At 34.1% G+C, this 15006-nt stretch overlaps 1 protein-coding gene across 1 annotated transcript; it reads right to left on the reverse strand.

The window, feature by feature from the left end:
• Positions 1-574: 574 nt before the first annotated feature.
• LOC132552816 (homeobox protein 2-like) lies at positions 575-7520 on the reverse strand. Its single transcript, XM_060217010.1, has 2 exons — positions 6959-7520; positions 575-675 (listed from the first exon to the last, which is right to left on the reverse strand). The coding sequence occupies exons 1-2, from the start codon at positions 7518-7520 to the stop codon at positions 575-577; spliced, it is 663 nt and encodes a 220-aa protein (XP_060072993.1).
• Between the last annotated feature and the right edge of the window lie 7486 nt (positions 7521-15006).

The following is a 15006-nucleotide window of genomic DNA, read 5'->3' on the forward strand; positions in this document are numbered from 1 at the left end:
AGACGACTTGTCTATTGCAAGCTCCACAAAAGCATAAAACAATCAAATGGATCTTAAGTATAAACTGGAGAAATAGAAAAAAACTACAATTATGTAGTTATCTCACATTAGTCGCCTCATGTATCCATGCAGTAAGACGCATAATGTGTTGTTTTTTTTGCCCATATCATTTAAAACACTGTATACTCGCTTCTGGAAAAGCCAATGGAGCTAAAATTTCATCATGACATATTTTATAAATCACATAAAAACCTACACTCACTTTTGTTGTTTATCATAAGGTTTTACAAATATCAGTAAAAAAATCCTTTGTATCATATTTGCATAAAATTTAGTATAAATTCTTTATGATATCATGTCTTCTGTCATGGTGAATTCATGCTAAATACTACATTTTGAAGACGCGATTAAAGCAATGAGAACCTTAATCGGTTCACAGCTCCAAGCGATATCAACAAATGAGTGTTTACACCAAGTATTATGGTTTCCCTGTGTTCGCGATGTGTTTTATCCAGAAAATTTGAAAAACATGGGGCCATGACGGCCGAGTGTTTAAGGTGTTTGTCTGTCTTTATCACTTGCCTTGTATCTCTGGGTCACTGATGGGAGACCTACGTGGAACAGTCGCCATGAACTGAAACTCTGGCTTTCTTCCATCATCCAATCCTGACACGCCTTGAAGCAATGAAATAAAAAATTGAATAATTTGAACATAAATAGATTTTAACTTTTAGTGTAAAGGTTTTCCAACATTTTACGGGAAAACTAAAACATTGAAGTGAAAAGGACAAGGATTTTTGAACGTTCTGCAGTTAACGTTATGTATCTTATTTGTGAACTATTTTGGTTCGGCTATTTTCTTATCAATGAAACAAAACCCATCAATGGCTACAGAATAACATATTTTCATTTTGTAATAATGTAGTATTTCGGATTACTCAAACGTATATTTCCATAGTATATGCTGAGGATCCAGATTATTTGTTAGTATTGGAAAGCTATAGTGAACTGTTTCCTGATGATATCACTCCCGATTGCCAGTCCTGTCTTACACGAAAAACTACCAAACTAAGAAATACACCAATGTCAAGTCGATCGTAATCCAGAGTCGAACTATATAAAATATATCGAGACACCTGATAAAGGTCAAGAGGCATGGGACCGGGTCTTCCAGAAAAGTAAGTTTCTTCTGTTGCATGGACAACCCCAATTATGTAAAGTTCTCAAATACGAAAAAGGTATACAAAAACGCAACCAATAGGTATACGAACGAGCATCAACCACGAATACTGCATAGTCACATAGTCAGTATCAAAATGTTTGGTAATAATTTCAAAAGGATGCAGCAATATCATACAATCTGGACACTTTACTTTTTAGATTAGATCGTTCCAGTTGATATGTTTTCGTACGCAATTACGGCTTGGCAAGTTTTATGCAAGGAAGATGATAAATCAATAGAGGGAGATTTATTTATAAATCAAACAATGCAATATTAGTTAAACACTAAAATGTGTCAGTCAAATAATGCTGAAATAAAATTTATCACAATATCACAATGTAGTCACTTCCAATTCAGTTTTCAATGATTTGCTAGACATAGACTCATGCCACCAGCAAATTGTCACATCAGACAGTATGAAAATGATTTACTCTTTTTTCAATTACATATTAATTTTGTCTCGTAACAGTTTCTAAACCATTGCTTTATAATTTATCATAAATTATTATGGAACTATCAATTGTAAGTTCTGATTTTTTCTGGGATGACTAATATTAGCCTTTAAAACACAATCCTATCACTATTTTCAAAACAACATACACACCATACACACACCACACATACCACACATACACACACACACAGACACCCCCACACCATCACACACCATCACACACACACACACACACACCCACACCAACCCACACACACACCCACACACACCCCCACACACACCTCCCCACACCTTCACACCCCAACCCACACATGTACACCCCCACCCACACCCCCGCACACACACACACACACCCCACCCACACAGATATATATATACATAAGTGTTCGCTCAAGACAGTGGTAGTTTATTTTCTATTTCGATATATATGTATATATTCACAAGCGTTTTCTGTAATAGGAATTACGCATTTAGGAATAAAATCGCAACTCAAAATCTTTTGTCTTAAGATAGATCTTTTAAGCATATGTGTTGTTGAAGTGTCAAAGTGATAATTTTGCTATAAAGTGTTTTAAGATCTTACGGGTATAAAAGCAAACATCGACATATTTTTAAACGTTTATTACAATGATGAAGTTTGATACCTCTTTATGTTATATGGAAGCGCGAACAATTCTTATCATAAAGCTTTGGTAATTTCTGTAATGGGCAAGAATTTTCATCGTTTTCGTAGATCAAGGTGTTTAATCTGTTTGCTAATGATCTAAACAGAGATATTCACGTTCCCACTATAAATGAAAGAAACAAAATAACGCCCTCAGTAACCTTCTTTGTCATAGAATATAACACGCAGCAACTAATTAGGGGATAAAATAGTTGTTGAAGATATTCATAACACATGTATCTAGATAACACAACTAAACAGCCACTCATAATGAACGTTTAACGAATTTATCTTCAAACGGACGATACATATACTAGTGCGCGTGTGTTAATTGCAGTGTTTGTTTAAATTTACCACCTATCCAGTCAAATCTTCACCAGTGCTGTACATTATAAAGGTCTTGATACCTTACTGCCATTCGCCTGTGATGATAATCAAATAAGTTGTGAAACAACATCTCGTATTTCTCAGGTTACCAATATCAAAGGATGTTTTTATGTTAGTAAGGGGGTTTGTACTATACAAATAGATGTGATAATATATAGATATGTACTTTACAAATATACATAATAACCTATAACTATTATCATCAGTAATGGGACCTACGTGCACACGCAAAGTTTGTCCAATGGAAATAATAAAATAACGATAATTCGTGGCTTGGCAATGAAACAACAAAGCATATATTAATTTGGAAACATTGTGTATATGTTGTGCTCATTGCGAAAATGTTTAGATGATGGAGTATCCCATTTCTGACGAGATGTGATGAAGAAGAAAGAAAAATTGGCGAAACTCCTGTCAAGAATGTGTTGCATTACAAATGTCACTTAAGTGATTATAACTACATTTTCTGCACTAATTCATAACTACAGATATATTCGTCCTTATCCAAACGACATATAAAATGTGGCACAGACGTATTTTTCAGTGCTCCTTACATGTTCAATTGTTACGTAACAGAAAAAACATAAGGCTCCTCATAATGACACACAGACGACTCTACAACAATCGTTTGCGAAGAACAAAGCAATTTTATAATCGTCACAAGGTTAAGTAGATATGGCTGTTTCCATGAAACGCGGCACCATTACGAAAGAGTTCCACGCCCGGAAACCTGTGAAATAACTACTTAAAGGAATTGGAAGATCATTGAATTTGATATAAAACAGAATATAAGTCTGTGCTTTATGGCTGATTACATAAGAGACTGTAAAATTTGACTCTACTTGGATTATTATTATGATATTGTTCACTTTTTTATGTGGGTGGATGATTTACTAGGGTCACCCACACATCCATTATAATAACAAAAGTATTGTCTGTACAGTAGGAGCAGATGGATATTTTCACAAGTGAAATTCATAATAAGTCTCTATGAATAATTACTAAAGTATCCTCTTTGTTTTTGTATGTTTCCATCTTCTACATAAATCTTTTCGCGCAACTAAGTTACAGAAAGGAACTGTTTACCACAGCTCCATAAAAATGTCCTTTCTGTACAAAGAGACGACATCCAAAGTTGAAAAGTCCTCATACATGATTCGGGAATATGTAATATTCTCGTATTTCTGAACGTTAGGTGTGAATAAGACGAGTAGTTTCGGAAGGGTAAGCGTCGCCTCTTTTATTATGACAACACTCAAGCAAACCTCTATAATATTAAGCACTCCATCGTTTCGATATTGATCTTAGGGGGCCATTATTAGTTATTACGGAGAAACAAATGGGTCACAAAGGGGTTTAGATGTAAACTTCATTATTCAATCATTATTAATGATTGCAAAACAAGCTTATGTTAATAACTCTTGTTGCATCGAATGGAAACACACACAGAACATTATTGTGGGAAAAATATAGGGCACCAGTTGGATTCCCAAGATTCCATGTCCGATGCAAGAGCATCACTACTGAACCAATAGAACATCAGCTAAGAAGTTATCCACACCAATATTTTATTGTATTATTGCTGTCTTTGTTAAAAGCATGAGAGAAATATTTACATATAGAAAATAATATAAGGTCACATAAGCAATTGTAGACGCAGAGTAACGTTTTCATATCTTCGGATATAACTAGCAAATGCTATATATATCATCATCATGACATACAGTATCTCATTTTCAGACATTTGCAATATTTGAAATCTACTCCATAGAAAACATTATTATATATATAAACAATGTTGACACCTTGTTTAACTGGACAAAATGAAACAATTATGTGATTAAAAATTATAAGAAAGTATAATCAAGCAATGGGAGAGAGCAGTTCAAACATGGTAACGATCAAAACGTGATTTGTAATCAACATGTTAGCTGTTTTAGAAAATGAAGATCTGTTGTAACCACAATAGTGGCAACCCATCTGTAGTCCACAGGGTCAGCCGTTCTTTAAGTTCAAGACCTATAGATTAATAGATTACAAATCTCTCAAAATTCTAAAGTTAACTTGTACGTATTCATACACTACCACCTATTAGACATTATTTTATGTCACGTCTCCAGAACACTGTCGTTCGTCGGTGAGGCGATACTTAGACACGGGAGGAGTCACAGAAACGAAAAACCTGTCAATTAATCAATGCTTTTATGTTTTCTTTCTTGTTTTCTTTATACTATTTATTATTAATGTCAAATAAAAAACCAGTAAAATCATGACCACTGAAACTTGCTTCTTCAAACGTCCATAAACACAGATAACGAACAAAATCGACCAAATTTGGGTCACCGCATGTTACTTTCCTTGCCATTTTACAGGTTTGACGACCGTGACTATTTTGCCCGACGTTTTCGTTCCTTTGTCTTCTTATGTGAAGTGGAAATCAGTTATGTTGTGCCAGCATGTCTCCTCTCCAGTTATTAATCATGAATTACATACATATAACCTGCGGTAGGTGGATGTACACACAAAAGAGAGACTTACTGGGACGTCTGAAGTACGCTGGTACGCTGGAGTGTTAATGAGAAAGTATTTACCACTACTGTTTAATCTGGTATTTAATTTGGCGACGCTAGGGCGTAAATGACTGGATACAGCTTCATTTTATATTGATTGGGGACACATGCAAATATAACAGCAGATATGCTAACGACACATGCATGTCTCTTTCAACACGCCAAGTGTTACCAATTCAGAAACATATATCATTCAAACAGACTCGCGACATCAAAGAGAGTTGTAAACAAGACATCAACTACCAAACCCACTTCAGGCCATCCTCACTCATTCAATATGTATTTTGAAGCAGAGTGTAAAATCAAAGAGCAATCAGAGATGATTAGAGTTTATTGTCTGATGTGGCTACCTCATCACTCGTAATCTTTCATGTAAGAAGAGGTCTGTTTATTTTATGATGCTAGTTTGTATTTATTTATCACCTGCTTTCTTCGCTCATAAATCATTTCACATCAAAAGACTTAGTAATTGAGGCTGGATGTAGGCAAATAGTTCCCGGGTCGTGTTGCATCCTCCATTACGAAAGTACACTGCTGATCGTTAGGTAAGGCATATGTATTTCCACTAAGTATTATGTTGGTATGTCGCTCATGGTAATTACGGAGAAATATCATCTCTATTTTTTGCTATTTCTACCTCCATCTCAATTTAAGGGTCAAAATAACGCCTCCTTCATGAAATTTCCATTTATATTATAGGTGTATGCAACTGAAAATTATGAATGTATTGGCATATTTGTTATAAATATTTCCCGAATGTAAATTAGTTTGTAAGAAATGCAGCTGTTTAAGTAAACATATCATGTCACTACGTGCAAACCTGTTCATTTTCATCATGTAGACATATTTCAAAAGTGAATATATGCACCATGATGTGGTAAATAAATAGTAGTATTCATTCGGAATGATACCGGTTTCCTTCACGTATTGATTAAATCATTCCATTTACTTTATTTGCACTCTCTGTAAAACCGTTGTTGTTCTTATTTTCATTGTTGTTGTTACTGTCGTTGTAAATGTTAATGTTGTTACCGTTTTTGTCATGGATGTTGTCATTTTTGTTGTTGCTGTCGTTGTCGTTGTCATTGATGTTGTCATCGTGTTATTGTCGTTTTCATTTCTGTTGTAATCATTGTCTTGGTCCCTGTTATTGTCGTTATCATTGTCATTGTAATTGTCGTTCTTGCTGTTATCGTTGTCATTTTTATTCTCGTTGTCATTGTTTTTGTCGTTGCTGTTGTTGTCGTTATCCTCGTTGTTGTTATTTTCGTTGTTATTTTCGTTGTCATTGTTGTTGTAATTGTCGTTGTTGTCGTTGTCATTGATGCTGTCATTGTTGTTGTTGTCGTTATCCTTGTTGTAATTATCGTTAATGCTGTTGTCGTTGTCATTGATGTTGGTGTTATTGTCATTGTTGTTGTTGTCATTATCCTTATTGTTATTGTCTTTGCAATTGTTGTTGTTTTTGTCGTTATCCTTTTTGTTGTAATTGTCGTTGCCATCGTTGTAATTGTCGTTGCCATTGCTGTTGTTGGTGTTGTCATTTATGCTGTCCTTATTATTATTGTCGTTATCTATATTGTAATTGTCGTTGCCAATGTTGTGGTTGTTATTGTCGCTGTCGTTGTTGTTGTCATTATCCTTATTGTTATTGTCTTTGCAATTGTTGTTGTTGTTGTCGTTATCCTTGTTGTTGTAATTGTCGTTGCCATCAATGTAATTGTCGTTGCCATTGCTGTTGTTGGTGTTGTCATTTATGCTGTCCTTATTATTATTGTCGTTATCTATATTGTAATTGTCGTAGCCAATGTTGTGGTTGTTATTGTCGCTGTCGTTGTTGTTGTCGTTATCCTTGTGGTTATTGTCTTTGCCATTGTTATTGCTGTGGTTATTGTTGTTGTCGTTGTCATACTTTTTGGTGTTATTATCGTTGTCATTGTTGCTGTTTTCGTTGTTAATGTTGTCGTTGTCATTTTTGTTGTAATCATTGCCTTTGTCATTGTTATTGTCGTGGTCATAGTTGTTGGTGTTGTTGTAATTGTTGTTGTTATTGTCTTTGGAATTGCTGTCGTTGATGTTGTTCTTGTCATTGTCATTGTTTTTATTGTCGTTGTCATTGATGCTGTCATTGTTGTTATTGTAGTTATCTTTATTGTTATTGTCGTAGCCAATGTTGATGTTGTTGTTATTGTTGTTGTTGTCGTTGTTGTTGTCGTTATCCATGTGGTTATTGTCTTCGCCATTGTTATTACTGTGGTTATTGTTGTTGCCGTTGACATTGATGTTGTCATTGTTGCTGTTTTCGTTGCCATTATTGTTAGTTTTATTGACGTTGTCATTGTTGTTGCCATTGTCCTTTCTATGTCATTTTTGTTGTAATTATTGGTTTTGTCATTGTTGTTACTATCGCTATCATTGTTTTTGGTGTTAGTGATGTTGTCATTGTTGTTGCCATTGTCCTTTCTATGTCATTTTTGTTGTTATTATTGTCTTCGTCATTGTTATTGTCGTTGTCATTGTTGTTATTGTCGTTGTCATTGTTGTTACTATCGTTATCATTGTTTTTGATGTTAGTGTTGTTGTCATTGTTGTTGTGATCGATGTCATTGTTGTTGTGATCGATGTCATTGTTGTTATTGTTGTTGTCATTGTTATCATTGTTGTTTCCATTGTTGTTGATGTTGTTGTTGCCATTGTTGTTGATGTTGTTGCCATTGTTGTTGATTTTGTCATTGTTGTTGTTATTGTCAATGTTATTGCCGTTGCTGTTGTTGTCGTTTTCATTGTTGATGGTGTTGTTGTTGTTACTGTCGTTGTCATTGTTGCTGTTATTGTTGTTGCTGTTGTTGTCGTTTACATTGTTGTTGGTGTAGTTGTAGTTTTCATTGTTGTTGGTGTAGTTGCCGTTTACATTGTTGTTGGTGTAGTTGTCGTTTTCATTGTTGTTGGTGTAGTTGTCGTTTTCATTGTTGTTGCTGTTGTTGTCGTTTTCATTGTTGTAGGTGTTGTTGCCGTTGTCATTGTTGTTATTTCATTCTCATTATGATACTGTATATATTGACTAGAACATCACCCATTCTCTGACTTCATTGGGACACATGGAACCCCTGTTATGTAGACTTTATTCCAAACCTTTTTCCCTGTGTAAAATTGTAATTTGTTATGATATCCTATTCATTGTCCGGATAACGATATTTCAGAAAGATATCACTTAAAAATGGTGTCTCAGGTAACCTATGCAATGATGTGTTGATATGGAATAATTACTGGCAATGACATTTTTTCATTAATGCAAATCCGACTAAATAACATATCCTCTATACGACTAAACCAAAACAACAATTTTACCAACACAATTAAAAATTAGTAAACAATATTTGTAGTTTTTTCCTCATTAAAATCAGGACACAATGGTGTGAATGATATCAGGACTTCTACAGTGCAAGAATCATCGAAATACAAAGTAACAGATCGAAGATAGAATACCAAATACAGCAAATATGTGTACAAGCTATAAGACCAGGTTCGTCATTGATCTGAACAAAAGTATTTTATTCGATGTCCATGGCATAAATCCAGATATGAAAAGAAAGCAATGTCATCAAACAATGACATTAGCCTATTTTAAACAACCAGTGTTTATGTTAAGTGATAAATAAATCAAAATATTTGACATAATACAACATATTATAAAACATTGTTATTGCCCGAAAGGAAATTGCCATTCTGCAACACCCGTACCTTTGTACATTGCATTGTTGCGGGACATTGAACAGAGATTTTGGATGTTGCACTACTTTATACTTATTTGACTGAGGATGTAAAACGGAACCCAACACAAACCACAAGGGTGCTCTTCCCAATTAAGCCAATAGTGTGTCAATATTCTTTCTCTTGTGCAATAAAGGATCTATAAGTTTTCGTTTTGTAAGCCGCAAAAATGAAGTTAGGTAGTAAGGGTGATACGTACTTATGTTTTTGTACTTTAAATCAATCTAAACGATTTAGTGCTATACTACTTAAGATGGTGATTTACATAGACATCGCGTATATCTCAAGCTATGTACGTCATTATCTCGTTCACGTGAAAGGTTCGCATTGATCTCAGTGTTCTTTACACGTGAGAGAAATCTCCCGTCCCAAGCTTCTTTATGAGACAACAAATAACATCGGAAAGGTTAGAGTCAGGACTATATACACATGGTAGACTCAATGTTTAAACAACAGTGCACCTAATAGAGGAATTTGTTCCGGATATAGCCATGCGAACCAGCTCATATATCAACACCCCCAGACGGAAGCGGGTGTGCCGAATTAGACAATATTAACAAAGGACAAATGGTAACAGGAAGGCGAAATCAGGACCAAATTGGTAAACAATATTACAGTGATTTCCGAAGGATAAGTCCCACGATAGATATACAATATTTAGCAAATTGATCTCTGTAAGCTATGTATATATCATGAAAAAATATATGAAGCAAATACTGCTCTTTATCCGAAAATGAAAACAAAACATATATTTGCCGATATTTAATATACCGCATTGTCAGGATGTGCATTATTAAATCTAATCATTTATTAATTTTATATTGCTGTCTTTTAACCAGGAATATGCTTTATTGGAAAACTTGTGTGAATTTATTGAATATAAATTACAGCTGAAACTCGTCTTCTCAAAATCGTTTGAATCGAAATTCCGTTGAAGTCGAAATAATTTAAAGTCCCAATACAGACACAGAGCAGAAAGTCACCTGTGCGTAACACATGACTAATTACGGCGTATCGGTCAATCGTACACTCAACACTTGGTCCCTGGCGATTACCAGTTTAATTATCCAATCAAAAGTTGGGCTTCTTAATTAGTGTCACCATCCTATAGAAATGATATACCTGTACGGACGCTGAACAAATAACGCTATTACACATGACATGAACTAATTTAGCATTTGGTTGCTTGCATCTGCAGGAACGATAAAATTAAACCATCAAACCGGCACGAACATTTTGACGACATCCGATCCCCATAATTCCTAGAGATACTATTTTTGAGCCTGTACACTAAATGACTGTGATCGAGGACTTTGCCAGATTCAGTTCTGCGACGAAAAATGCTGAAAGCATTTTTCCTTGATAGAATCTATTTCTGTGCTTAATATGCAAAGTCTAGAGCTTGAATAATATTTTCTATAACAGGTTTAAACTTTCAAGTGCCGCGTTTTTCATAGGTTTATTTATTGATAGTGAAGTCATATTAGTATGATCTGTAGCTTCATACCTCGGTTCTAGTAGCGCATCAAAAGAAAATGTTATTTTCGTTTTATTGTCATTTCGTAATATATATTATCTGTGTGTGCTTCATCAGTAAGGATTGTGTACATGTGTGCGGGAGGGAACGACGTCATTGCAAATATAGTTTATTGGTGTTGTTATTACATATTTTGTTGTTTGGATGAATATACAATAAAATGAGAAAGTAGAAATGTGTTTGTTTCTGTTTACTGTCATTTCAAAGAATAGATAAAAAACACGCTGTTTGTACCAAAGTGTACCGTGCTATCGCACCCTTACTCTGTTCAACCTTAATCAACGCCATGAAACTGATGTCGTCAACCTTATTCGTTCTAGCCGAAATTCGGATAAGTCGAAATATTTTCAACATTCCCCTAAATTTCGAGATAACGAGTTTCGACTTTATATAGCAATAAATAAAACTGCAAAATACTGTTAACAATAACCAAATGATTGTAAAAAAACAAAAACAAAAAAACAAGCATGTGAGTGGCATATCTCAAAACAATGTTAATTTATGCTATAGCATATGTCAAATAATAAACTTACCTACACCACCCAGGTCTTTCGTCATTTTACGAATCGTAGTTGATGCTATTAATATTTCATTCCCCCCTGTCATTCCATACTATGGACGTTTATTAGAGGGAGCTAACTCTGGGGTTGGGCCATTTTAAAGGAAAGACATATCCAAAATATCCGAACGGATAAAAAACAGAGTGTATAGTTATAAACCAAAAATAATGTGTAATAGACACCTCTGTTGAAGAGAATAATGTTATTTGAATTTGTGGATACATTAATTTCACCAAAATATTATTCAATTACTGTAATCGTTTAACTTCCACTTTGTTTACAGACATTAGTTGGTTAATTTGGCTATATTCCCACTCTAAAATACACCTTCACAATTAAATCACACATGCTCTTGAGTGTTTTTTCATCATGCCAATCCAACGACAGGTGGGCATATTTTGTGATCGAATACAATGACAACGTGCTCACTATAAAAGAAATGGGTTGAGCCTGCCCAACAATGTGCACACGGCACTTTGTATTTTGTTTCATTTCCATCAAAGACCCAGTTGGGGCATAATATATGCATGAACTTCCTATGATTTGCAAATATGTTCAAGAAAGTGAAATGTCTCTCCTGTTTGTATATGTATACTTAAATGAATCATGTCTGAAGGATATAGTGATATCGTAAGATTCGAGTCTACCTCGACAAAGCCTTCTAACTTTGATTTAGCCTCGGGGGAAGTAAACGTGATCTCGGAAAACCAGACACTTGCCATATCTTCTGAATTCAAACTTATGATAACACCTAGCACATTTAAATGACGATACGTATTTTTCCAAGGGTGATAAGAAACGGCCTTTTCCACATATATGGCAATTAAATCTTAAATAGACGGTAACGTTGGTTGCCTTTGAGAAACAATTAGCGGAATGAGCATAACATTTGTTTAGGTAATTTTGCCAGGGGCTTGTTGAGAAGAAAAAATATGAGTCTAGCATTATTAACTCGACATGCAATGATTACATCTTCTTTCTTAAGCGAATAGGTACTAAGTAACAAATTTACATATAGTTGATCATAATTAACATAAATCATTAATTGTAACATATGGGTATTAGTTGAATTTAAAATAATTTTAATAGAACTTTTCGCTGTGTTAAACAAAGACAGATAGACTACGAAACGAAGACAACAGACATGAGTTCTTTTTTACTTTATGTCCTTCTTATAGAGGTTACGTTCTCTTACTAAAGATCTTATCAGTAAAAAGCAGATGCTTCAATATGTGCATATCACCTTTTTAAAACTATCTTGTCATGTTTCTCTTCAGCATTATCTGGACTTTTCCATGCGCTTGCGACAAAATCTGCAGTTCACCTGCTTAATTATCATGCATCATTATGAAAGGAAAATAATAACTATCAAAGGCAGAAAGATTAAAAAAAAGAGAAATATAATCAAATTGTTAATGAGATTCATGTTGTCCTACGATAACAATATGTAATGTACTTTTAGTATTCGATATTTACATTAAAGTCGATTTCTTAAACATTATTTACAAAATATAATTAAAGATCCTTTTCTTGATAAATTACAAAGGGTCACCTACGAGCTACCTCCATTTCACGATTGGATGACCAATTCTAAAAGAGCGTAGAATAGATACCTGGCCATAAAATTATTGGCCATATATTTTCTTTGCTACGAGCTTTCGGAGGTAAGAACACCATGAAGGCTAAAAGAAAGTGTTTGTGACAAGAGAGCATATTGCAAGAATAAAAATGGCAACCTGAGAGGCTATTTGAGAAAATTGTTATTAAAAGTGTGAAAGTTCACTGACTTTAGTGTTGTGTTTCATTGATCCGTGAAAACACTTCGTTTTCAGCTTTGATGATCATAGAAAGCAATTTGACGACAAACTAGTTCGAGACTCGACACACCGTCACGGCCAGGAAAAAGGGGGGCGACTAGAGATGGTATCAGCGCCGTATCATGCTCCCAACCATCGCCCTCAGAACACACTGTCGTCACCAGAGAGAAAATGTCAAATTTACTTTCTTTCCCGTAAAAAGATATCATTACAGATAAAACTTCTATACAGATGTGAAGTAATAATAAATTACTCTTCATTTTTCTCTTTTTAAAGTCTCTTCTTCTTTTGATGAAAGCATAACCCGGGGTATAATACACACAATTAAGATTCGCACTGAATTTTAATTGAAGCTTAAAGATCGTGAAATGAGATACTAGTGTTAAATGTTCCACTATATAACTATATGAAGGATCGCCTAGGCAAGTTTATCTCATGTAACGGCTATCATCGTGATATAGGGTGAAGTAAATAACAGGATTTCCTATTATACCTGTAAGGCACACATACATTTGCATTATCTTATTTGTCGATTAATATTGGACCACTTATTTGCCATTCAGTTCGTGTGACTTGCAGACCTAAGAACTGACATTCTAATTGTAAAGCGTGAAGATTAAATTGATCATATTAATAAACCTTTTCAATTCTTTGATAAATTGTCAAAAATCTCATGTTTATAGATCCTCAAGATTCTATAAAAAAGCAATTAACAAAATGACAGGCGATAATTAGGATTCATTGAGGGATATATCATTGTTGTCGTTATTGTAGCTGATGGGTAATAACCAGGTACAATAGTTTGTCTGGTTGATGTCAGAATCATAATTAATATACAGTGTGTAGGATATTCGTGAATTGTAATGGATTGTTTGCATACTATGGGTTCAAATATCATAATACACGATATAAGAAAAAGGAAATAGAAAAAGGTAGAAAGAAAAAGTATGAAAGGTTGATAAACGACAATCTCATGAGAATATATTTTATGCAAAAGGTCTGAATGTTAATATGTGGTGAATAACAGATGACTGACAGAAAAAAATCTTATAATCATAAAAAATATAGTATACCATGACGTTGCAAATGCAGATTAAATTAATTCAAGTTGAACTTATTTTACTAATTATAATGTACTTTTGAAGCTTGGTGACACATCGCAAGAAGTACTATTTTTAAACCACAAACAAACATGTATCAAAGTCTCCATGAAACTATTGAAATCAGTTTGTCTGCAAATGAAAAGATTGTTTTAATCTCACAAAAACATAATTATAATGCAGTCTCAAATTCAATTAGATTAGAGACACGATAGGAACAGAAGAAAAAATTAGACAAAAACACTTGAAACAAATTGAAAGAGAATAAGACTAGATGTTCTTGAAGAATAAGCGTCTTCTGCTTCATCAACGAGCGTTTCCACAGGTATAGTACCGAACATCAAACACATCCAACTTTAGATAGTATAAGAACAATTCTTGTTTATTAAACTATGCACTATATCCGGTCATGGTACTACATAACGCACCCATTGTCAGTCCAACCTGAAGTCATCGTTTACGACACTAAAGATGTTTATGTCATATGAACATAATCAAAATATCTTCCGCATAGTATTGATATGTGTCTCTCTGTCAGCCTGTATCCCTGTGCCCTGTCTCTCTTATCTTATAAAAATGATTAATATCTTCAATATTCATTGTTTGTATCTACTGTATTTAACTTTAAACTGTGTGTCTTTTGTACCATCTTCTACAATTCACTTTATACATATCATTTGCAACAGCGGATCTATGTTCTCTTGAAATGATAACATGTTTATATCACAAGTCGATATTAGACTAAATAGCTATGATGTTGTTTTCTGGTACTTTTTAGTCTGCCAATTATATCAATAGTAAGAAAGGTTGTTCATCGTGTCTTTCATGTCTGTCATATACAGACAGAGTTAAAGTATTAGAATTTCACGTGCTATTGCAAAAATAGTTAGTAATATATATATTATTAGAAATCCATGCGGTATG

Source organism: Ylistrum balloti, unplaced genomic scaffold (assembly GCF_031769215.1).
Source record: "Ylistrum balloti isolate Yb309-2 unplaced genomic scaffold, AGI_CSIRO_Ybal_v1 Utg370280, whole genome shotgun sequence".
NCBI classification, from domain to species: domain Eukaryota; kingdom Metazoa; phylum Mollusca; class Bivalvia; order Pectinida; family Pectinidae; genus Ylistrum; species Ylistrum balloti.

Excerpts from the sequence above, each read along its gene's own strand:
- LOC132552816 (XM_060217010.1), bottom strand. The coding sequence starts at position 7,520 with ATGGATAACGACAACAACAACGACAACAACAACAATAACAACAACATC. Across the intron at positions 676-6,958 it reads CGACAACAACAACAACAATT|GCGTGTCAGGATTGGATGAT; the intron begins GCAAAGACAATA and ends CATTGCTTCAAG.